Source organism: Scomber scombrus, chromosome 2 (assembly GCF_963691925.1).
Source record: "Scomber scombrus chromosome 2, fScoSco1.1, whole genome shotgun sequence".
Classification (NCBI taxonomy): domain Eukaryota; kingdom Metazoa; phylum Chordata; class Actinopteri; order Scombriformes; family Scombridae; genus Scomber; species Scomber scombrus.
This window is the reverse complement of record NC_084971.1, coordinates 21,656,424-21,682,328: the sequence shown is the minus strand read 5'-3', so window position 1 is coordinate 21,682,328 and position 25,905 is coordinate 21,656,424. Positions and strand designations below refer to the sequence as shown.

The 25,905-nt window shown below is 39.8% G+C and overlaps 1 protein-coding gene across 1 annotated transcript; it reads left to right on the top strand.

The window, feature by feature from the left end:
* Positions 1-436: 436 nt before the first annotated feature.
* Positions 437-2,178, top strand: LOC133992233 (E3 SUMO-protein ligase EGR2). The gene is made up of 2 exons (XM_062430955.1): positions 437-593; positions 851-2,178. Exons 1-2 carry the CDS (start codon positions 437-439, stop codon positions 2,176-2,178), a joined length of 1,485 nt encoding a protein of 494 aa, XP_062286939.1.
* The last annotated feature ends 23,727 nt before the right edge of the window (positions 2,179-25,905 follow it).

Here is a 25,905-nt window from a genome sequence, read left to right as displayed (position 1 = left end):
AGGACTGATCGCCACTTGTTGCAACGTCAGACTCCATCTCTACAGTATGGGAGGAGGGAGGACTGGAGGAGGAGGGGGATCCGTCACATCCTCTGTCCATATATGGGCATGAAGTTTACACGCAGCGGGGAATCCTCTCACTGGAGCTGATGAATGGGGAGGAGGGCCGAGGGAGCTGCCAAAGTGTATATAAGGAGAGAGAGGGGAAGTCGCTGATGTGAAATCCACAGCAAGCAAATATCTACCGAGGAGCAGACACGAAAAGGAATACCTTTAATTGCTTTTTTTTTTAATACACCTTTTGACCACTTTGGATCATTTGTTGAAAACCATCAACAGGGGGGTTAAAAGAAAACAGCCATCTGCATTATTTGTTTCTACATTGTCCCCCTTTCACCTTTTTCCCTGGAAGAGACGGACTTCTAAGTGAATCATTATGTTGAACAATATGGATTTGAATGCGAAAGACTCTTTTTACCCTCAGTTTGAAAATTGCAACAGTTCTTCCCTGGGAATGGAAAACAGCGTGCGGAAAGATAATCAGGAGGTGTATGTCGATGCAGAGCGGGGGGTACCTGCCCAGTTTGGCCACGGTGAGTTCGCATCTTTGCACAGTCGATAAAATGTGCATGCACGAGATATTGAATGTGTCAAATATAAGTATAACAGAGAAAAATAGGACACTTGTGGCGCAATCGTGTATATCAAGTTATCTTATCCAGGCATTCCTGTGCCAAATACGCATGAGTGTTTATGTAACGCTGATTTTCTTCCTCAATCAATTTGCACAGATTATCAAATAAGAAAACACATGGGGATGACAAAGTTTTCTCTCTTTCTAATCCAACAGAAGGAACCCCTGCAACTCTCAAAACCGAAGCTTCCAACTCGGAATTTGCGTTTAACCCCTGCGAGTGTCCAAAAGACACCTACACCCCCTCCTCGCTCGCCTACTCTGGCAGTTTCTATGTTGAGGCATCTCAGGGAGCGCCGTGCAGCACCGAAACACTCCTCAATATGATCACTGAGATCGTGGGTATATCTACATTGCCACTTTCAGAAGTGCAACAGAGCGGCAGCAGTCGGGGAACTTATCCATCGCCTGCGCCGATGGACAGCACCAATGGGAATTTTGGAGACCCTGGCGTCAAAGGACAATCCTACACCTGCCCCGGATCTTCTCCTCCTGTATACTCTCCAGACCAGACGTGTCCGAGGTATGCAGACGATCAGGCCGCCAGCCAGGCCCAAGGCCCGTCCACTTCCCAGCTCAGCTTCGGTTCTTCTCGAGCTTCAAACCAGAAGAAGGCTGAACCAAAGTCAGAGGCCGCTTCTTTCCCTGTGGTGGTCAAGAATGAGTTTGAAAGCAGCTGCTACGAGTGGGGGACTTTTAATAAATCTGACTGTTTGGAAACTAGTTTCCAGACAGAAACCTTCCCGATGTCAAATGATTTCCCCCCTGATCAGCAAATGGATGTAAAGGAACTTTTAGACACGTTCCCCCCAATTTGTCCCAACCCAGAGATGGAGTTTAAAGTGGAGGGAGGTATCAAACAGGAACCGTGTTTCTCTGACACCTGCTCCCAGAGCTACTCCAGTCCCCTGTACAACAATTACCTCCCACCGCCGATGGGCCTCTCCTCTAACCTGAAACCATTCCCAGAACCTCCACAGCCATCTAATCAGTGCGATTCCTTATACACATCACCAGCTTTACCGAGCACCATAGACTCCATCCTGTATTCTTCCTTGTTGCCAGATTCTTTTGCCCAAAGTTACACCACCCGTGCAACGAAGCCCCCCAGGGCCAGAAAGAGCCCCGCCGCCTCTCACGGCCCAGCCAAAGAGAAACCCTTCACCTGCCCCATGGAGAGCTGCGACCGGCGCTTCTCTCGCTCGGATGAGCTCAACCGGCACATCCGCATCCACACAGGCCACAAACCTTTCCAGTGCCGCATCTGTTTGCGCAGTTTCAGCCGTAGCGATCACCTTACCACCCACACCAGGACTCACACCGGGGAGAAGCCGTTTTCCTGCGACGTCTGTGGCAAACGGTTCGCCCGGAGCGACGAGAGAAAACGGCACGGACGCGTACACCTGAAACAGAAGGAGAAAATGGAAATAAAGCCACAGGTGACCCAGAGCACATGGCCATTCACTCTTCCCGGGGGGATTTGAAGAGTGAGAACACCCCACATGTGTCCACACATACTGTACACAATATTAGGATCTTTCCGTCTTGGAAGATAAGCCAGCTGACTACAAGTTGATGCCTGAGTTGGTTTGACTGGTAAACCAACATATGACATAAGAGGTTTTGCGAATATTGCAGCTTTTGAGGAGCAGAGAGGGGGGAAGGGGTGTGCTTCGGCCTTATTGCCTGCTGCTGCTGCTGCTTACTTTAAATACATGGGACTCCCCGCCAGTCTGTCAGAACTGTAGAAGCCCTTTTGGATGAGAGGCGAAACGTCTTCATGTATCTACAACCAAGAAGTCCAATTTCCCCTCGATTCAACCCTCCTTGGATAACTTTATGCAAAGATGCATAAGTTGTAAAAGTCGATAAACAGATCGACAGTGACTTGTTGCTGAAACTGTCAGTGGAGCCAAACCTCCCTGCTGCGGCATTGCATGACTGCTGTTCAGCACCTCTTCATCTGGACAGCTCCAACCTCCATCCGCCTCTCAGCCTGGATGGATTGCACTTACAGATTATTAATATTTCCATTTAAGATTCTTATTTTATGCTTTTAGCATTCTTAGAGCAATGGTTTGGACTATATTTCTTAAAATGCATGTTTATGTCAGTGTTTTTTTTCCTTTAACCAGAATATCAACCACTGTCAAGGTACTCCTTCACTCCACAGTGAGGGCTATTGACATGAATGTAGGCTAACATATTTATGGCTTTGACCATAAAGCTGTCCATCTTTGATCAGATTTAGTGTTTGTTTAACTTCTTATCATTTGGCTGTCAGTGTTTTTTGTCATTGGTCTTTGTGTTGTATTACAATTGTTTGGATTATTACAATTGTGAAAGATATATCATAAATGGGAAATAAATATATTTGTATTACTGTACTTCTTTGTATTTTTATAGCTAACTGTATATTTTACATTTATCACATTTGAGCATCATTTCTAAAGGTCAAATGTATACTAAAATCATTAATAATGTCTTGGGTTTCGAGGGCTATTGTTCAGTAACACAATATTTTAAATTCGCACTTCATCCCATTGTTGGTATGATAAGAGTTATTTCATTGAACTGCTGACTTAGATTTAAAAGGGACCAGAATGTACACTAGTTGTGGTACGGCTTTTTGACGAAATGATTTTACAGTATGTACAGAAGTATGTTTAATCAAGCTAGAATTTACTAGCAAATCATATGAACATTGCTTTTGAGTAATCAGGTAGCACACATTGCTGCGAGTTTCTGTGGACTTTATCTTGATAATGAAAGGGTTTTGACTCCTGATATCTTTTGCTGGAGATATTGTAAGCTGAAATGTTCACTTTAGCAAAAAAAAAAAAAAAAAAAAAAAAAAAAACAATGTTGAGAGTTTGGTGCAATTGTCACCAACAGGGTACTGCAAAAAAGTAATTTAACTCGCCTTAAGTTATATTAACTGTTCAATTAAAGATTTTGTACATACACAGTTTCTACAATACATTAAATTAATATTGATGTTGTTATTTTTATGAAAAGTTTATGAACAAAATAAACATTTTCTGGAAGCAGCAAGTTTCTTGTGCGTGGTTTAGAATGATCAAAATGACAAGTATCTCTTTTTTACTCTGACCAATCTGTTTCATACAGCGTTGAATCTCCCCATCAGAGCAGTCAGATGAGTGTTTCTATCCCAAAATATACATGATAACAGGCCACCTGCGGCACCACACTGTAGCCGTAACATTAGACATCACAGTTCTGCCCTGTGACTCACAAGGCTTTTGACTCAAACACATTAAAGTGAATACCCTATGACTCAGTGCTGTGATTCTGAATCCCCTCAACTTCAAAGATTACTTTTCTCGTGTTGTAAATGTAGAGATGAACACCATGGACACCATGGTAATCTCCGCAGGAAACCTGTTAAACAGGACATTTTCTTTCCATGTCAGTGAGATAATCTGACTCTCTTTCATTCCTTTGTCTGCTCACTCATCCATTTTTGCAATAAAAGGATATTAATTTCCGCTCAATTGCTGAACGCGATTATGGTCTATCACCTTTTTTTTTCTATCAAAGAATGGTGGTACTGAAGTCTCATCTTGTAATAACTACCTGTGCATTATTGTAAATGCAGTTAATGGCCTCCATTTCCTGAAACCTCTCTACTTGAATAAAAAAGAGCGATGGAAAAAACAGTGTTGGAAACCATGGCTTCTTTTTGTAGTTGTGAGTGCTTATTTTACTTGAAGCAGAGAATTTTTTCAAAGCAACCAAACTTCTATGTCAGTGTATCAAACAATGACTCAAATAGCACTGCATTTCATGTGGAGGGGTAGAAATTTCCCTGAACCTTAAGCATAGCACCTGTAATGTTTATATAAAGCACATTTGGCTTGTTTATATTGGAGTCTACATGTAATAGATTTGGGGGGGAAAGTAGTAAGAAATAGTTTAAGTGGGATTCCAAGTCATGTTTTTGTGCACTTCGGGTCTTTCTAGGGAGCCAAGATCTTACAATCTGTCATTACAAGCCAATCATGGACACAGGCATGTTCTATGAGGGACTCCGCTGGGGTACGTAGGACATGCATGTGCCCATGACGCAGTCGGCTGGCAGAACACTACTTTGGTTGCCCACGGCAGTGCGTAAGTGCCTGCGTTGTCTGTATCTGACAAACATACTGTACCAGTGTGAAAATACAAGCTGCCACATGGAGCACTGTGAATAGTATGCACACATCCTCTCCTGTCCATCACTCATCATCACCTACAATAGCACAAGGCCCAAGCAACATCAACACACACTCCCTAATCCATGTTGTTTTAGTGGCAAACATTGTCCAGTGATGGATAGTTGAGGTTTTGAATTGCAGTGATGTGCAGTCACAGTGACCATTATCCAGACACTTGAAGACTGAAGAGTTATTGAACTCTGGCCAGTGATGGAATTTCTGCATTTGTGCGTTTGGAAGCTCAAATTCACATTTGCATACTGTAAATGGTCCTCGATATATCTACAGCATGTGAGCACTGTTTCAGCTGTGTTGTCTTTATTGAATACATTTACCATGTCATAAACCTCCCCAACTCACGCCCTGATACAGACAAAAGACATAAATCAGTTATTTTCCACTGACTGACATTTATGTTTTCGACTCCCGTAGGTATGCGTAATTGCCAAAGCCATTAAGTAATTGTGCAGGAAGGGCACATGACCGCCACTGAGATCCATGCTTTCTCAGAACGTGGACCTCTGCTGTGAATGGTAGCACATCAAGTCCATTAAATCCTCGCTGGGGTATTACTAATGCAAACATGTTAACATTAGGACTCTTGCATTTGGGGGTTTATCCAAGGTAGTGTGTCTGTGTGACTAATGTATTCCATATGTAACAGGGAGAAAACCATGAACAGATGTGATTTCACTTCTTCATTGTCTCATCCAATTAATCGCTTGATGTAGGATTGCTTCTGGATAAGTCAATGGGACTATTTATCTGCTGTACCAAATGAGTACTTTGGCTCACGATTAAATAAAAAAAAAAAAAATCCTTAAAATTGACAGTAAAGGATTAGATGGCCCCAAATTCTGAGGATAAGTGTCATTGCAGAATGATATGTACTCACATGTTCATTACTTGTAAGCACATGTTTATTCTGATTGGCACACAAAAGTTTGTTTTTTCTGTATAATTCATGTACATTTCTTTCATTTCTTTTGCATCATGCACAAGCACATACTGACCTCCAGCAGGTCTATATGATAAAGGCTGGTAAGCAGTGCATACATGCCGCCCCCCTCAGTGTCAAGCCAATCCACATCTGTGGTGCCATTAAATGCCTGAAGTCTATCTTAAGAGGGACAAGTACAGCCTGAGTCGTCTCTGAAGAGCCCAGCATCCCTTTTATCCATGCTTGAACTCCAAACAATTCTACCTCTACAACAATAATCCAATAATGACTTTCAGAATATATGAAAATTAATTTATTTGCTTATATGGAGGATCAGAGGCAGTTTCAGTGGTTCAAGCTTCAGGTATCAGGTCACCTCAAGTACCTATTAATAATCAAAGTCCTACTTGAGACGGTCTATATGGCCACACAGTCTCATTCGCTTCTGGATTGATCTATTGTGGGGTAATCACCACATAATTTTATGCGCACCTTTAAAATGTGCACTGGGGCACGTCATGGTCCTTGGGGTGGACTCAGTAATCAAGGTGTATAATCGCATGGCTGTAATGGCAATCAGGCTTAGCAGATTAATTCCTCGGTTCATACATCAGCCTGTTGGTCCTGTATCTGATCATGAAGAAGGGTGTAGGTGGTCTGGAGAGTGCAGGTGATTAAAAAGAAGAGAACCGCTGCGGCGAGAAGGAGCTCATTATGCAAACATTTTGAAGTGCCTAATTCTTTTCATTGTTCTGGTTCCCAAATTCAATACAAAAAAATGTATTACTGATCAGGCGAAGCACAAGACTGAGAGAAGAACTTTATCCTTGCTCCTTCATAAATTACAAGTCAACCCTAAGGTCAAGGAGACCAGTCCACCACTTTTATCCTGTGCACAACATCTCTATGGCAACTACGTCAAAGGACTTGCAGTATATGCTGCGCCTAAAGTGAATGGGTCACGGTGAACATATCCCAGCTAGCTGAATGACTTCATTGCAATTCAATTACTTAGGAAAATTTACAGCTGCCCTTGGAACATTCCAGGTTTGAGACCTTACAATGCTACTGCAGGATTGTGGTGCAGCTGTGTAGGCTGCAGCAACCTTCTTGGAATCTGGACAGTCAATGGAAATAATAATTTCAGTCAACACAAACATCTTTATACCATATCCATTTCTTTTGTAAACTGATGGTCTGACCATCAGACCAGGTCAGTACACCTGATTTGGACTTTCCAGCTCAGGTGCTTGATGCCTCAAGTTAATTCAGGAACATGGTGTTATTTAGTAGTTTATAACATAAATAGTATAAATCTGCTATAATCAGTATTTTTATAATAATGATAGATAAAATGTATATTTTCTACTATGATGTTTTTACTGTTGCTATTTATTATTATAGTCATTATTACATTTGTCTTTGACTGAGCTGTGTCAAAGAGGAATTTCTGTTACAAAGTGACACACAATAACATTTCTTAAATCCTGAATCTTAAATCTTGAATATGTGTAATGTGAAAGAGGAAGCTCATAGTGATGAACCTACAGATATTCATCACTCGACTCTGCAGTTCAGCTTTGCCGAGCATTTTTGTATCTTTAAGCTCCTTTTTTCTGGTTTCATCTCCTGCCAACTCTACGGCTGTTTCGGTTTATTCTCATAGTGTCATCTTCAGGTGCAGCAGGCAGTTGTTTTCAGCAAAAAAGCACTAAAAGCCTACTATACACGACCTGCCCTGCACCAATTGGCAGACAGTGGATATTTTTCTCCAGAGTTAGTGGAGACCAAGAACAGGGGTGAGAGGAGAGCAAAAATTGGACTTACATCAACCAGCTTTCCTGACACACGACTCCAAATGAATACTAATGTTGCTCCCCATCTGCTGGACATGTAAAGAGACAACTGTATGCAAGCAAGTTTGCCATATCAACTTTATAAGGTGATAATTGCAGGTTTAAAATGAACATATAAAGGACAAATTGACCTTTAGAGTTCTCTGAAGGAAACAAGGAAACGCTATCATGTTTTCCATCAAGGCAACCTGCTCATGTTCTTACAACAACACAGACTTGATTAGCCTCTCTCCCCTTCCTTCTATAACAATACCACTCTGACTGTGATCCAGCCCAATTTGGACGGCTGTGACAGCGACTGGTGGTGACAACAGGATGAAATGTGAACCATTAACCCAATCAGCTGGTGGCAGAGTACTACAGCTTCCTCTAAGAGTGAATAATCATTCAAATCAGTCATGATAGATGTTGACAGCTATCTGCACTTTGTTGTTTGGATGAATCTGTGAATAACCTGTTAACAATGAACTGCTCAACACAACTGCTTTGACAGGTGTGGATGAAATGAGCGTAAGGTGCATAGATATATATCGTCAACTCCACAAGGGGATTGTAGCTGAAAACATCCTGGATTGACAGTAATGACTCTGAAGGAAGTTTGTGCTTGTGTTAAAAAAAAGTCTGTCATGCTATTACTTGTTGCAAATATCCAGATACCTGCTGTCATATTAGCTTGCAGCCATCGTGCAAAGTATCTTAAACAAAATAATGTGTAAAATCCACTCATCTATGTAACATCGGTATGTACACATGCAACTCTTAACCCCTCTTCCTATAAAATAAATTACAATGTGTCCAGTAGAGCTGTGAGTGATTGCTTTAGTGCTTTGGCATTTGCAACAGCAGTAATGAGGCATGTCTGTGACAGCTGTGTCACTACCAGCAGCCTATGTCTCGGCTGTTCAGTTCAACGCTGGGAAGAAGGCATACTGTGGCCAAACACTGGCACTCTCTCTAGATAATGATGGCTCACCCATAGAGAAGCAGAGAGAAGAATGTGTCAAACTCTGAGGAAACTGTGCGCATGTGTGTTTTTAGTGAGAGAATGAAATGAGTGAGGAAGGCCGATTAAGAGTGTATACGAGGTGTATTACTGTGTGTGTGTGTGTGTGTGTGTGTGTGTGTGTGTGTGTGTGTGTGTGTGTGTGTGTGTGTGTGTGTGTGTCTGTCATTGCCAAGATTGAATCAGAGACTGGGAGAGGAGGCTGGGCTGGGACATAAAGACTAGTAGTATAAAAATGAGTGGGCTGAACACACTCAGCTCATACAGTGCACCCTCCCGTCAAGCAGGGCGGCAATTTGCATGTTCATACCAACCCCAACGCCAACTACAGTATGTATTCTGCATTTAAATTAACCATCAAAATCAAGCATTGCTCTTTGGAGCTCCATGAAATGTATGCAAAATGTAGCTACTTCAGCATTAGCAGCTTTCTTTCCTGCCGCAACAGTTGTTTTAATGCCTGCTGAATGCTGATAGTTGTGAATTGGAACCATTAGTGTAGAATAACAGACAACAGAGAGCCTAGTTATTTTTTGGACAGGCTCAGAGAACTAACAATACAGTGCTTGTTTATCAAGGATGGGATCACTTAATTTATCTATTAGTGTATTTTTAGATTAGTTTGAGAATTAGTAGAGCTATGCCACACAATGCTTTTGTATCCTATTATGTTCTGCTGTCATCTCATTATGTTCTGTTTTTCTATGTTGAATTCTGCTGTTTTCTTCTGTTGTTTTTTCTCTTCTTTTCTATTCAATTTGATTCTACCCTTTCCTATTCTTTTCTTTTCTATGCAACTCTACTCTGTTCTGCTTTCATTTATTCTATTCTGTCCTCGCATATTATTGCGTTCCATTCTGTTCTATTGTGTCCAGTTATGTTCTACTATACCTTGTTCTATTCTGTTCTGTTGTGTCCTGTTATGTTGTATTATATCTCAAAATTTGGGAGAAAAGCACAGACAGAAGAGAAACACAAATACTGCAAAAGCAAAAGCAAAACTGTTCGAAATAGCGTGTTTATGTTTGACTCATACTCAGATTAAGAAGCTGTTTTGTGAGCCTTTAAATTATTATCAATTGGATTATTACTATTGATTCACTAACATATACACTCATTTATAATATTGTAAATGGTTGAGGTGGTGCTAATAGTAAGTACCTTGTTTACTGGTTGGTATTTTAATGTAATACATTGTGTCACATTTTATAAATTGATTATAGTATTGAGTAAATATTGCTGCCAAATCAATGTAGTACAAGTGCAAAAAGGAATATATAGCAGGTATAAAATAACTTGAATACAGACTTGACTAAATGTACTTTGCACCCCTTGTGTGTGGGTCAGTAGGAATATCCTGTGATGCTGCTGCACATAAATGAGAAAATCTCTACGCTTCAGTCAGCCCTTCTTGTGCTGGCTGTTTTTACCCCCTCTGATTAGCTACATAGGGAAGCTGTAGCATCCCTTGGTACCCCTCCCCTCCTTATTCCTTACTGTTCCTCCTCAGTAGTGCATAATGGCCAGTCCTGCCCCCCCAGTGGCTTTTAACTGGTGATGAACCGTCACTTTCACCATGGGGAGGGCACAGAGAGTGACGTCTCTCCCTGTCTGAGTGTATAGGAGCCATGCTGGGGTCACACAGGGGCGTATACGATAATGTATGTTTCCCAAGCCTAAAAGCCCGGGGCCCAGGCCGTTTATCAGACAGAAGCTGTCTCTGATCTCAAACCTGTAGAGTGTTGGAAACCTAAAGAGACGTGTTTTGTCCTCCCCCAAGCCCCCCCGATTCTTGCCGCTTTAAATGGGGCTTTCATATGTATGAGTCAGATCAGCAGTACACATTTAAAAATCAAAACGCTTTCTCTCACTGCCTAAATTCCCTTGTCTTGTGTTGTAAGTGATCACCATGTGAATTAACAAATGGGATTTAGGTTGTAGTTTTTGTAACTGCCTTTATTGCTGCTGAGAGTATGGTATAGCCAGGTAAAGCTGGAAATGGAGAATCTGAGCAGTGTTTGAGGGACTTAAAATTGTTATACATACTGCAGCATTCAATAAAAGTATACTAAATGCTAGAACAGTACATCAAGTACAATGTATAAACTCATGCTTTCACAATTCCTTGCTTTTTTGTCGAAGGTGTAAATATTTATTTATTTTTGCTTTCCATTAAATTACCTTCCTACATCAAGTTACGTGCAAAGAATGAATAAAGATAATAATGCTAATTTCAGCTTTTGGGAATCAGCAGCACAAATGCTTAGATAGGAAATAGAAGAGGGGGGGCGTGGGGGGAAAGTCCTGTGCTGTTGTTGTTAGTCATCTGGGATCCTGTCAGTCAGTGCTGTGGCAGCATAGGGTCTGCTTCCTGCTAACAAGATATGTTTACAGCATCAGCGTTGGGCTCCCACTGTCTGTGTATTTGTGCATTTATACTCCTTGTCACTCCTCAGGATTGATGCATCCACATGTCCGTTAACTATTAACCAATCGGGAACTGCCATCCTTGGGGAGACAGATAGTGACAGGGTGCCCCGGTCCTCCACGGCACTTGGTGGCTGAGGCAGTTCTTCCTTTGTTATGGAGCCAAAATGGTGCCCAGTGGCAGGATGCTGTGTGCTAACCATTAACTCGATTCTTGGCACTTGGGCTCACTGTGCTACTGAGGTGACAACTCACAATGTTCCCCAGAACTTAGGCTGGAGAAATATTAACCCCATCTCAGCTGGGGCTCTTCCTCTGTCGTCGTACAGATAAATGAAGAGATGCTGATCCTTCCATCACCATCAGCCTCTCCTTCCTCCTACTCATCCACTCTCTCTGTTTGTGTCTCTTCTGGCACCACTGACAGTGGCGTCTTGTGAAGGAGGAAGAGATTGATATGATGAGAGGTAGATGTGCTGCTTCCTGCCTCTGGACAAGAAAAGATAATTTATGGACTCATCACTTTGTGGGTTGTGAAAACTGTATTCTTTTTTTTAAACAAAGAATAACCCTCAAAGAAATTATCATTATGAACGAATACAGAAGTATGATTGAAGTTGAACAATCACTTAAACAGTCGCAGAGCTAGCACAATCAAGGACTTTAATTTATGTAGCAGATTCTCTTCATTTGTGCTCTCCTACAGTACCTCTGCTGTCATTTTTAATGTGACCATGTTTCTGTTCATGTGGCCCATTCAGCATGCCCTTGAATGTTGTAGGTCTCCCCGTGTTTAACACCTCTGGAATATTTTCTCCCTCCTTACATATGAAGTTAAAAGGGTGACAGATTTAGCTGTTGCCTCCATCATTAAATCCTGTACCCCTTCATAAAGTCAGCAGACCTCCATGATGTCTCGGTCCCGCGCCATAATGGCCGCTCATGGTCCAAATGGACTGAAGAGCTTTCATGTGACCTGAACAGTCTACTCCTCTCATTACGGCTCATAGTGGTCTCACATCAAACAGCCTCATTATTTTCAACGAGGAAGGAAGCGCAAGTATGCGACGAGTTGGATCTACAAAGTGACTACCAAGTTCAAATAAAATCTGCACTTTGTCGTTATGCTTTGCAAGCAAAATGCTGCAGAGATTAAAGTGTGGCATTTCCCCAGATGGGTGACATGGGGCCTTATGCCCCTCATGTAGTTTCCCTTATATTTACATAGAATTTGGTGTAAATTATGTGAAACCAGGACTAACGCTTCAACATGATGCTCCAGCATGATGCTCCATCATGATTTGCAAAAACCTGCATATTTTTGCTCTGTGCAATCTGAGCCATTTATGCATTAAATCCAAAATACACTGTGATTATAATGAATAAGACATTCAGCATCAGTAACTGTGAATATCCTGTATCATAAATGGCTTTTTACAATCTGATCATTAAAACGCAGCAGAAATGTTTTGATATCAGGCACCATCATATCAGCTCTCAGCTGAATTATGCCTATTTATAGTTTTAAAGCATTTTACATGATTTACATAAAAAGCCTCTATTACTAGCCTAATTTAATATTAGCTGACAACAATTTGACAAGGCAAGATCAAAGGTTAAGCTAACACACAATGGCTGTTAACTCCATTAACATGGAAATGAATGCAACAACTCAATAGCCTGTTGTCATACCTACAGTGAACAGACTAAATAAGTTGCAGTGAAAAATCACAAGGGCCGTACTTGATAAGACATACTGTTACTATGGCAACATCCATGGCTCAAGCTAAGAATGCAGAGATCTGGATAATCGTTGTCATTGTGATATATTGGGTTTGCTATAAGACCTGTGTATTACTATATTGAGACATTAATGTTTCCATTCAGAAATCGTTTCAACAGTGGCTATGCATACACTACAATGTCTGCAACAAAAAAAGCGTCTGTCCATTATTTCTTCTCCATTTTCACAAGTACTGACCACAGTCTGTAGTCCTCCATGTAAAGACATCAGTTGTACAATGTACACATTTAAATGTCATTATTGTGGCAGTTTATACAAGCATGCATCCTTTAAAAGAATGTATTTGTGTCTGTTTTTTGTTTGTCTGAAAAAACAAATGTTACTTGATGTTGTTTGAATATCCTGCAGAAACAAAATGTGTCACTGCAATGTAAGTCTTATAAACAGACTCCAGTATTTGCAGTTAGGTCTATCTGTATGCATTTCCTGGCTGCATAAATGGTTGAAGACCACAGTGCAAACAAATCACAGTGCTCTACAAGGTAAACTTGACTTTTTAACGTGCCTTATGTTTGCTTGTGTGTTGCATTTCAATTTGACAAATAAATTCACATAGCCGGCCAATACAAACATCTATTTTCAATTTTGATATTTTATGAAAATGAAAAGCTGGCACTGTCTGCAGAAACTATTTTATGGACCTTGGATCAAACCGCACCACTGAGTAAAATTAGAAACATAGATTTGTATCAGTGGGTAAATGAGTGCAAACTGTAAGTAATGGCGGCAGGTTATGCCAAGATAAACTGAATAAATGTTCAAGTGATTTCCAAATCCTTCTGTGTATCTGCTGTTTGGCCTCTCACCCCTGAGTGCCAGTGCACATTCTCATTTTCATACTTGGACTGCTTGATGATAAACTGCACACTTACAGTCGCATTCTTATGCAGTGAATGTGATCATGATTTTCATGCTGTTAGCTTCAGTTTCATCACATGTGATCATTTAATAGTATAACTGGCACTTGACAATATATATTGATATTGGCTGAGCCCCCACAGGCTAGTATATTGCTCTATTATTGTGTTATCCTGAGTGTTAACAGGAAGCAAAAGCCCATTTGACTTACTGCTGTAGCAATTCCTCATGCTTTGAGGAAGCCAGGCTGTCATTTATCCCTGTGTGTGGTCTTTTTCTGAAAAGATTCGTCAACTACATCATCAGCAAGGAATTGGTATGGCAGAGAAAATCTATATAGTTTTCCCATCAAATCATTTTCAAACATTATGTCTGAATTCAAAAATAAGGCAAATATGTACCTTTGTAACAATCACACAAAACACAATAGATTTTGTTTTGTTTTGTTCTGATGACTAAAACTAAAAATATACCTCTCAGTAACTGTGATGATGTTCATCGTTTAATCCTTGCATATTACTGGTGCCCCCTGCTGTTCAAAGCCTCTACTGCTTTCTATGCATTATGATGACATATTGATATATTTCTGTTGCTATACAGCTTACTGATGTGCTTAAGTGTGAATTATTTTGTTTAACATGGCCTTTGGAATTAAATTAATCTAAAAGGACAGGCTCATTTCTTTTGAGAATGTAGCAATAGCTACTACTACTACTAGGAAGAATAAGTAAAGTGTCCCCAAAATGAAATACTTGCTTTTCTATAATTAATTTAATGATTACAATGGATTCTGCATGTTTGAGTCATATTCAATGTTGACATCACTGTTCATTGTCCTGAAAAACAAATAACTACAACATACTTAATACAACTTCATACATAACCATAAAAAAAACTTTGCCTCTATCTTTTCAATCGTTCAATCTTTTTTTTTTTTTTTTTTTTACACCCTCACAGCCAAAATAAAATAAACTCGAGGAAAAAAACATTTTCGTCGTGCAAAAATGTCAGACATGTGTTGTGGTTGCTAAGCAAACAGTGACTAATAATATCTACATGGAAGGGGTTTTGCATTAGTGCAGCAAGCCAAAGCACAGCATGTCTCAGTCTCTACCAATCTAAAGACAATGAAGGTTCACCACACTGTAATTACCCAACAATGAGTTTGTCAGTCACTTCTCATAAATATGAATAAGGGGGATGGATAAAGGTGTTCGGTCTAAATTTGCCACGGTTTTTGACGTGAGAACGAGAACACGGCCCAGCATCATATTCATCCTATCAAAATCTCCTGAGGGATAGAGTTTTTAAGCCTTTGTGTGTCAGTCTTTTCCTGTCATGACTGGATAAGTGCGGCATGTAGAGGGCGTAGAGGGGTAGAGATTGATGTAACAGGTTTGGATTTTTTTCCCCTCCAGCTGTTACTGTGAAAAACAGGAAATAAATAAATAAATAAATCAATATAATAAAGCTATGTTAAATGCTAAGGCTGCTTTACCTTTCAGTTAATACTTATCATCCATGAAGAGTATTTACAGTGTGAAGTAGGCCTGATCATAACTAGTGTTACTATTTTGGCATCATAAATCATTATCAATCAGTTAATCTGTATTTAGTCATGGAATCAGTCACTACACATGGCTCCTCTTTTAATTAAGCAATATCTGGATACATACTATAGATATATAGTGATTTTAGAACAGCTGAGAGGCTCATGGTAGGACTGAAACAAGGTAGACTGCTGAAGAACTGTTGTGAGGATTTGGTGCTTGACAAATGTAGTAAAAAACAAAACTGACAAATGTTTAACAAACCTTTTACGCTTAATGAAAATAATTGAAGACTTAATTATAGACCTAACAGTTAAGAAGATTATAAATAACAAAAATCACAAATGACTAAGGTAATCACAGGAATGAATAAACAAATAAATAACAAAATGTCAAAACAGAGCTATATTGCAACAGCAACAACGAGAAAACATAAGAACATTGTGGTTGTGTTTCCTGTGAATGCATACGTTATGAATATGTGGACATAATTAAGTGATTCATGCAAGATTGAACAGATATAATATTATCATTGAACACACAGGCTATAAAGAACATACTGTACTTTTGATCTCTTCAATTTTCGCTGAGAAAATGAGTGGGAAAAAATGAGTGAGGAGAATGTCGACATTTGGCATGAATAATGTGACAGTTGCTGGAGTTTGATGAATTATGGCCTTTTTGACACCTTAATGTTCTGCGTACTCGCTCAGAAAAGTTTTAAGTTGAGTAGAAAACGCCAGAAGACAAAAAGGGTAAGAGGCTTTATTGGAATTTTCGATGCTAACCCTCAGTTCATACATTAGAAATCGCTGTGTGGTGAGAAATTTGGATTATATTTTAATCAGTCCTTTTGGCATCCAGGACATCATAATAAAAATGTTTATTGTCTGTTGTTGCAGGTGAGAAATTCATTGTATTTGTGTCACTTTTTGTTGAAAACTGTAATTATGGTTGTATGAATAACAATGAGGTTTTTCAGCTGTTCGAATATATGCTTGATGATGATAACAGCTCTGTTCTTTAAAATAAGATTTCAGTTTATATCTAAAATTAAGTTCAGGAGACGTACCTTGTAACAGCTGTGTGTTTATTGAATTGAATTGACTGAAAAGGCCCTTGATAGTCCTATAATAAATTTGATTTACTGGACTCTGGTTAAGGGAGATATTTATAGTATTTTATAAAACTGTGTACTTCCCTTCTTTTACCAGTAAGTGGTGCTTGAGCTCCTAAATGGGATTCCTGGAGCTGCAGACTGACTCTTTCCCACTCTCTCTCTCTCTCCCTCTCCCTCTCTCTCTTTATAAGCTATAATACAACCAAACCTGATGTACTGATTCTGAAATCTACATCTAAAGCTGAACATGAGGCATAAGGTCTTCCACACTAATGTAGTATATTAACTCAAATATTAATAAATACATTATGAAAAATGCAACAGCTGATGTGAAACATCTGAGTTTTTGCACATTTTCGCACACCTGCACCTTACTGTACATGCTTCAAATAACACATTTATCCTGTTAGGCTGTTAAGTGGGCCCAGAACTTCTTAATGACAGGAGCCTGATCTGATAAAAAGTACTCAGCTAGCTTGAGATTTGACATTTCACAACCTCAAACCTTTATTACATTAAATTTACAAAAAAATCTTACTTTATTCAAGCAGTTTGATATCTTTGCAATGACAACTAAGGTTATCTTCCAGGTACACTAAGCCCATATTAAAATCTTATTCATGGCAGGTTGGTTCCTTAAATCCTGTAACATTACTTCAGCAACACTACAAGTCCATCCAGTGAAAATATAGTTACAATCATAGCAGCAAGTGAGTCAAATAAAAAATGATAAATGCTAAAAAAATACATGACAAAGGCAAATAGTTGTCCCTATAAAAACACAGCTGAAAACATCCCCAGGCCATGTTGCATGCAACCAAAACATCAGTTGTAAGTAAAGCACCAGGAGCTGATTTCCAGTTGTGTATCCTATTTTCTATTTCTTCTCTTCTCTGTCACCACATAGCAGCTTACTGTATGATTAGCTGCAAGAGTTACGACCTTCACCATAACACACATAAACTCCCTGCCTACAAAGATCCCAAGTGTTCTCAAATATTCTGATGTCAAGGACCAACAAACAGATACATAATATACTGCTGATACCATTCCTGAAAGAGTGTTTGCAGTTCATATGACAGCAACTAATTATTACAGTTGGAGATATGTGTAAAATCTACAATGAAACAAGGAACACATTAAGATGAACTCCTGCTAAATCTAAATGTATTGTATTCAAGAAGCCTTTAAAATGTATGTTGATTCCCTCCATGGTAATTATTTGCCGCAATCCAGTACAAAACCACCAGAAGCTACAGCAACACTAGAGCTGTAGCCAGGATTTTAGAAATACTGAGGTCAAGAGTCCAAAGTGCCAGTTTGCAAACCCACCCCCATTAGCTACCCAAACTAGTTTGTCTGTTAAAATACATTTTGTGAAAATCAGTAAGATGCCTCTACCATTGATAAATTCAGTTTTGAAGCCTTCCCCACAATGCCAGGGAAATGTTTCTTATGAATTAATGCAAAATGACTTCATTTCAATTCAGTCTAATTTAATAATTGCCTCTGAACCTGCCTTTAAAACTTGGAAGAAAGAATACTGAGGATAAGATCTATGAGTCCTCAATGGTAGCTACATGGGCACCTGGTTTTAAAACCATGAAAAACCATGTTTTAAAATGGGAGAGAAAACTTAGAATGATACTCAATTGGTGGGGGGTCTAAGGCTCTTCCTCCAGAAAAATACATTTGAAACAGGATTAGTTAGATTGAGGGTGCTATGAAAACCAAGAAAGCATCAAGTACAGCTTATAATTAGATGGATCAGGACAGGGAATGATTATCAGAATAATGGCTATTTCCCGTTGGAAATTACATTCATAAAAACATTATGTAGACTAAATGGTAGTAGGTTGCAGGCTCCTATAGGCCATCTTCAAGGTCCAACAAGGACACGCAATTGATATAAATGAAATAGCCTTACAACACATCACAATGTGATGTGTATAATTTAAAGCTGGTTAAACCTGAGTGTTGCTATTCTCAATACTCACAATGCCATCTTCAAGGTCTAATTGCAAGAGAGCACACACACTTTGGATCAATAAAATGGCCTCACAACAAACATCTAATTCCAATCCCACCTGTTTATTTTACACACAGCTTCTAGTGGGAGATATTCTCAATATATGTTTATGTATGTAATATATGTTATACAGGAATGACTTCAAATTCAGATAATTTTCATCTAAATTATCTCAAATCAAGGACTATTTTAATGCACAGCTCGGAAGGTGAGTTTTGCACTTTATGATTAAAAGAGCCATTTTTGTCAAGGACCAGACCTCCCTGTGAAATCACCTCACCTACAGTAAACTTGTCTGTGAAAACGAGAGAATAATCATAATAATGTAAGGACAGCGCAGAGCAGCTGAATGAAAGGAGAGATAACTGCTCAGAGTGATGTGTTGTCGTATTTAAAAATAATTCCATCCAAAGTCTCACTAAAACTGAGACTAAAGAGAAGTAGTCTGTAAAACAGACTGACAGGATGAAACCAACTCAGCATCATCTTATTTTACACTAGTTGCTCAAGTTATGTTATGTTCTTAGTTCAAATGTAGCTTTAGAGGGGCAGGTGCTCAAAGTTAAATAGGGGCATATGGAACAAGTCGTACACCAACATAATTTACAGCATAACCTATTAAATTATTGCAAACCATATTCAAACAGAAATTAATATGGAGTATTACAACAAATCAAATCATATTATATTATAGTCTGACACCTGATAAAATAAAACATAGTATTGTATTATTTTGATTCATGTTCTCATCAAAAACAGACATGTCATATGATTTACACGATTCAAGAAGTACACAGAAATATAAGTACCACAGAGTTTATCATCTGATACAGGTACAGATCAGTGCTGAACAGAAAGAGCGTACAGTAAAATGGAATCACATCAAATACATGACTTACACACTCTTGTAACACACTCATCTAAATGCAAGACATCCGAAAATGGTCAACAAAGCTGACATGTTAACACTGTTGTTATTCTAGTTCATGTTAGTATTGAAAATGTGTCAATTCTAGTTACTTTAAGCGTATTCAAAGTACAGCTCAGCTTTAAAGCCAAGAATGAAGAAATTGTCACAAGCAAGCAGCCAGACCTCCTGCACAGATTCACAAATCACACAACAGCAGGTGACGGAACAACCACTAAATTAAACCGATCAATTCAAAGTGAGGCTCTTTCCATATGAGTCCAGACCGTTCACTGTAACTCTACAACAGCTTCAGTGTCCAGGGAAACTATCCACATCATATTATATCAGCTGCGCTGCATTGTTGTTGCAAGTGCATCACTGCTAACTTAACCTTTCATTGTTTTATTTGGTGTTCAATGAACGAGGGTCTTATCTGATAGGTTTCATGTTGCAATGTAATATTAAATGACAGAGTTTGGAAGCAAGTGACATGCTACAAATGTGACATACATACTTTGATTTCAGCCAAAGTTGAGGGTAGGAGTACCACCACTGTCAGAGGCAAAAGCAAACCCTAGTATGTGTAAATATGAGCCTCCCCACAGGGTTCAGGTAATGAGTTAAGTCAGTGGGCACACACCACTGCTGCTCCGCTCCCCTCCCCTCCCTCAGAGGTGCTTGATAGCTCCACTTACTACTCTCCTGTGGGAAACTCTATTGCTATTATAGAAACTGCTATTTGTTTTCTCATGACAATGTAGTCCTATCTGTAGGGAAATGTGCAAGATTTGACATAATGTTAACAATGACCTCAAGTTTTCAGCATGATCTGAATGTTAAAATTAAGGTTAGGCCACTGTTTTTAACGATTTGTGTCACTGATTTTACCGGTTGAATCATCAAGTGCAGCTTAGACAATTCAGTAAACCAGCTGTACCTGCCAAGCTGGTCTCGGACAATGGTCACATGTTATTGGCCGTCCTTTACACTCTTGCCAATTACAGCAAATTAGGATGTAAGTCAGTCCCCAGAACCAAAAGCAGAACATCATTACCTCAGACTTGGCATGTCACCTCACATGAATTAGGTATAAACCCCAGATCAGCTACTCTTCTGAAGATTGATCAAATCAAACCACACAAGACACATGGAAACCAAAAGATATCAAATTATGGCATTGGACCAAAGATTTACTGTCTCATTCCCTAACCACTGTCATGTGACTCCTTTGCAAATCAAACAACTGGAAGCAACTGCCAGACGGTGAGATTTTGTGAAATTTGTTGGATCTGCTCTCACCTACCAGACCCTAAGCACCCCTGTCCTCTATTGTAATATTCCCTCTCTCCCTCTTCCCCCTCAGCCATGCAACTACTCCACTGTACTGTCCAAAGATTTTAAATGAGTCTGCTCCAGGTGCTCAGACTTTGAGTGTCTTACCTCTGCAATACGTGAACAGAAGTCCATCCAGACAAAAAATGAAAATAGGAGTCAAGCTGGATTGCCTTCCAAAGTCACAGGTCATCAGGTTTTCCCCTGTGGGTTTGAGCTGAATCCAATTGCCCCCCATCTAGGATGCAAACCTGACAAGCATGGCCATGAATAAATACATCAGATCATGGGGCAAATGGGGCTGATTACCATCTTGAGAGAGTCCAATTTGACGATTCCTAGTGGGAGGGCACGAAAACTATACTTGAAACGTCAAGTAACTGGAAGTGTCACATGATATCGCTGTATCCCAATCAAATGTTCACGGCAAAATTAATGCCAGGAGTCAAACTTGCAAACCTGAAAGTTCAGTTGTCAGTAGTGTTTTTTGCTCTGGTGTTTTATCAGTTTTAAAGTAGAATAATTTGAGTGTCATCATTCATTCATACTATACAACATCATATTCTACAAGAGTTTGTTTGTGTTAAGCATTATGTTTTGTTATAGTTACATTACATCATATTTACTGCTTTAATCAATACAGTCAAGTATTGTTACTATACTCACCATGTTACCTCAAGTTTCTAAGGGGGTGGTGACCAAACACTTCCTGTTTTTATAATCGTGATGACATCATCAATGATGCAATGGGTTAAACTAAGTATGAAGGGGGAGAGTGGGAGGATTATTTTGGGTTAAATGCTTTCTTGATTGTAATTTATATATTTGTGATACCTTGGCCACTTGAAGAGGAATATTGAAAGTCATGTTCGTACAGATAAGGTGTCAGCTGATACAAGTAACTTTGTCATTTACTTGTAATACGTCTGAGATACCCCTCAGAGTGATGTGGTTCTCAATAATCTGATGATGCTCTAGATTGTAGTACCTATTTAAAGGAGCTGTTTTTCTTTTCTTCTTTGTGGTGATACACATCTAATGTTTGTGCACCGTCTAGATAGATCATCTTATTTTAGTCTGCCTCCTAACTCCTTCCCATGATTTTGAAGGAGTTCTCCAGTGACTTCTATAAAGTTGGGACACAGAAGAGATTTTTTTTTAATGAATGGTTTGAATTGAAGCAGCTAAAATGTTCTGACTCTTAGTTCCTACCATGAGTCAAGTTTAAAAACCACTTGTCCTACACTTCCCATAATGTAACCTCTTTGTTAGACCCTTCCTGCATTTTACTTTAACACATCCTCTGAATCTGAATCTCTCAAACTCCACACAACTTCTGATGGCCATTTTCTCAGACAACAAAACTTCTGACACCCGCTCTGATCCATTAGCTGTTAGCAACAGGTGTAATCTGAATCCTCCATAGTTTGAATAGGTATTTGTTCTGTGTCTTCAGCATCATTTCATTGAGAACCAATAATTTGTACTTGCAGCACTGGAAATTGATTTTACTCATAAATTAAACTTGTTAGCTGTTATATGCATTCTTTCTTGTTTGTTTTATTTTTGTCTTTCTTTTGTTTTTTGTTTTTTTTCTCTTTCCTTCATATTTTCTTCCTTTGTCATGACTGACTAATAATTATGTGTATGCGTCTATGCTGTAGTACCATTATGAGGAGCAGGCTGCGTATGATCCAGTCATGTTTTCTCAAAGAGTGTCTACCTGTGCTACATAAGAGTACACACAAATAAAATGTACCTTTTTTGTGGGTCAAAAGGCCCCCTCCACTCTAAAATGTCTTCTTGTTTCTCCTGTTGCATTTTTTTCTCTTCACTGTGCAGAATTCCACATTCATCTGAAGTGGGGACATCCTTAGTCTCTAGCACGGATCAAGATGAAAAAACTTGAGATCATACATTTCACATAATGTGAAACAATATTGTCTGTCATTAGACCTTCCCTGCTTCATCTTTCATACTCTGTGCTACCATTTGTTACTTTCTTTGTCCTGTCACACAGAAAAAAGATGACATCAGTCTCAGTCTGAATCTTTCTTTCTGCAAAATAACTGACGTGATTTTGCTGAAGAACTGAACCCTGGCTTGCATCATGCACCCCTTTGTATGAAGACTGATATACTGGTTTGGTGACTGACAGGATCCCAAATAGTAAAAGCTGTGACACATTGACGATGTTTCACAATCCCTCCTTTACTTTATGTCGATTGATTCACGGAGCCAGGCAGCAGCTGGCTGGAACAAACTGACTTAACAGCTTGCAATGCTGAGCTGGATGAGTGGGATATTCTGTCTGTGTGTCTGTATGATTATGTCTGTCTCTCTCCTGTGTGTGTGCTTAGTGGTCTGGGAGAGAAGAGGAATGGACATCAGTGTTGGAGCGTTGCAGACCACAATGAAAGCTTGAAGGAACGTAGTCGCACACTTATGGCCACGATGCAAGAATAATTTATAAAGTTGTCAGCATTTCAACATGACAGTCTTCATCAGGGTATTGAGGGACATAACTCAAAATATTTTATAGGGATAGGACACAGGTGTGCTCTATTATGGAGAGGAGTGGCCTCAATCACATTTACATACTGTACTGTAGGATGAGCAAATTACTGATTCACATGCCTTTTGAAAATCCCAGGGGCACAGTACATTTGATAAATAGCTTAGGTTGTACAATGTATCAAAAATATCTCCATTATAAATATCAAAAACAGCTTAGAGTAGAAGGTAATCTCCCTTCACACCCACAGCCTCATAGGTACTGAATCCTCCTCTTAATCTGAGGATGGGAGGGATTTTTTTTTTTTGTGTGAGATTTATATTTTTTGCATCTGTTCAAGCATTCAAATGTTGCTTTATTGGAATGAATGTTACAACAACAATTTCGCCCAAGAATCAATGGAACAAAATAACATTAACACAACATTAAGCTATAGTATGGAGAAAGTTCATCTCCGTCTCAACCTCACCTGTCAAGCAGCGACCACAAATTCCGTTTTCCTTTGGTTGCCATGATTTTTTGTGTCATTCTTAACTTCTTTTACGATTCGATTGCCAATTTGTTGTCACTGAGTCTGTACTTAGCTAAGACCTGTTTCTGTTTTCTTTCTCTGACAGTCTCTCCCTCCTCTCTCTCTGGCCTCTGTCCTCTACCAGTCTGTCTCTCTCTCTTTCTCTTCTCCTCCCCCCTATCTGTTTCTCTCTCACCTCTCTCTCTCTCATTTTCCTCCCTCCTCTCTTTCTTATCCTCTCTCTCTCTCTCTCTTCCTTCCTGTGTCTCTGCCTCTCTCTCTCTCTCTCTCTGGTCGTCCTCTGCAGGCCTGCTGCTCTCTGCTGCAGAGAGGGGCTACGTGACGTCAGTGAAGGCTGGAGCGGTTCCTTGGTTGGAGCAGAGGAAAAAAAATGGGGAGAAGATTGCGAGGTGAGTGACACGCACATTTCTTTCTTTTTTTAACCATAGTCTTTCAATCACATTTGTGCCAGCGTGTGTGTGCGTGTGTATGTTTTCAATTATCGCTTCATTGACGCCGCTGCTGCTGTGCAACGAATTTATGCAACGTCGGGAGTCCAGCGATGAGCCAGTGCTGCCGTTAAAACAGCAGAAAATCGGGCATATGCCAGCCTGTCGCCCTTTCCTCTGAGAGGGCACAGCTGCTGCCATCAGCATCGGCGTGAATTAACCTGTCTCCAGGCCTGTGTGTACGTTTGAATCGTTACGGCGGCGTTCATCGCTCCAAGATGACATTTGGTGATGCCTCTCGTCCACACCCACATGATATGCTGCTTGTGATTGATCCATGTGCAGTGAGGATATGAGGATCACATTTTTTTTTTGCGCTGAATGTGCCAATGTTTACAATTGTTAATCGAAAGCCTGAATCAGCTCTGGGACTTTGAGACCGGCCTGTTTGGCCTGGATGTTTGGGGGACTGAACCTGCTGTTGCTGCATGTAGAACAATTCAAACGTGCTCCAGCATAAGTTATACATATCTATATGGTGCATACACAGCTTTAACCTGTGATTTCATGCACAGTTTTATCATAACATACGTGAATTCATAACTGGAGTGTGCAGGTTCCCTCTGAGCACACTAGAGGAAATCATGACACTTTTATATCTCAGATAATGTTATTCTCATGCGACCCTTCAGACTCTCCTGGTGTGCCATCAGCTCTTGAAGCATCACACTTGCTGAAGTGACAAGGATATTGGAGTTTGGGAAACTGTAATGTGACTACAGTGCATGGAGAAATCTGACTCAGGGAGGCAGTGGGCCTTAGCTATGTGAGCTGTTTGTAGAAATCAGATGTGACAAAAGTTGCAGCAGTCACACTGCAAAGTGGATGAGCAACAAAAAGAGTAAAAGCAAAATTACTTGCAGGTTTGGTTTGTTTTTGCAGAATGAGATTAGATATTAAGTCATTGACTGCTGTTTTTTGTAAAGGAAGAATTGTATTTTGTATCTGCACTGCAGCTGTAGCCTATACAACATGCATGCACATACTATGTACGTACATGTGTGCAGTCCCCATGACAGGCAGAAAGGCTTTGTGATAACATACCTGCAGATTCCAGCAGTCATGTAAATGTCACTGCAGATGGATAGTTTCTCGATTATCACACGTGATCCTGGTGCAGGATATTTTACTGTCAATTGTGCTGCCTTTAGCATTGAATACCCTTACTAGTGTGCGTGTGTGTGTGTGTGTGTGTCTGTACTGTTAAGTTACTGTGAGCAGGCATGTTTTCATTCAGTAAGCGTGTGTGCTCTTTAAACTGCAATAGCGAATCCCATATTCATTATTCACAACCCTACAGCAGATAGAAATCCTCCGCTGTTAGAAAATATGCGTTTATTCATGTCATTTTGGAGCAATGAGGGGAGACGATTTTGTTTACAATGCTACTGATAATGAAGAGTGTCTTTGTTGCCACGTCGTGCACACTTTCTCCTAGCTTTATATGCATGTATTTACTCAGGCATCTATGTATCTATCTATGCACGTTGCCTCTCTAGATGTGAGGTTCATAGATCTGACAAGGATGCAGATGCAGTGTTGAATCTCTCTGTCAGGGTGCTGAGAGTCACAACATGCATACTAGTGAGCTACATTCACACAGAAATTCACACATCCTGCAGGTATTGTT

Excerpts from the sequence above, each read along its gene's own strand:
- LOC133992233 (XM_062430955.1), top strand. The coding sequence starts at position 437 with ATGTTGAACAATATGGATTTGAATGCGAAAGACTCTTTTTACCCTCAG. Across the intron at positions 594-850 it reads ACCTGCCCAGTTTGGCCACG|AAGGAACCCCTGCAACTCTC; the intron begins GTGAGTTCGCAT and ends CTAATCCAACAG.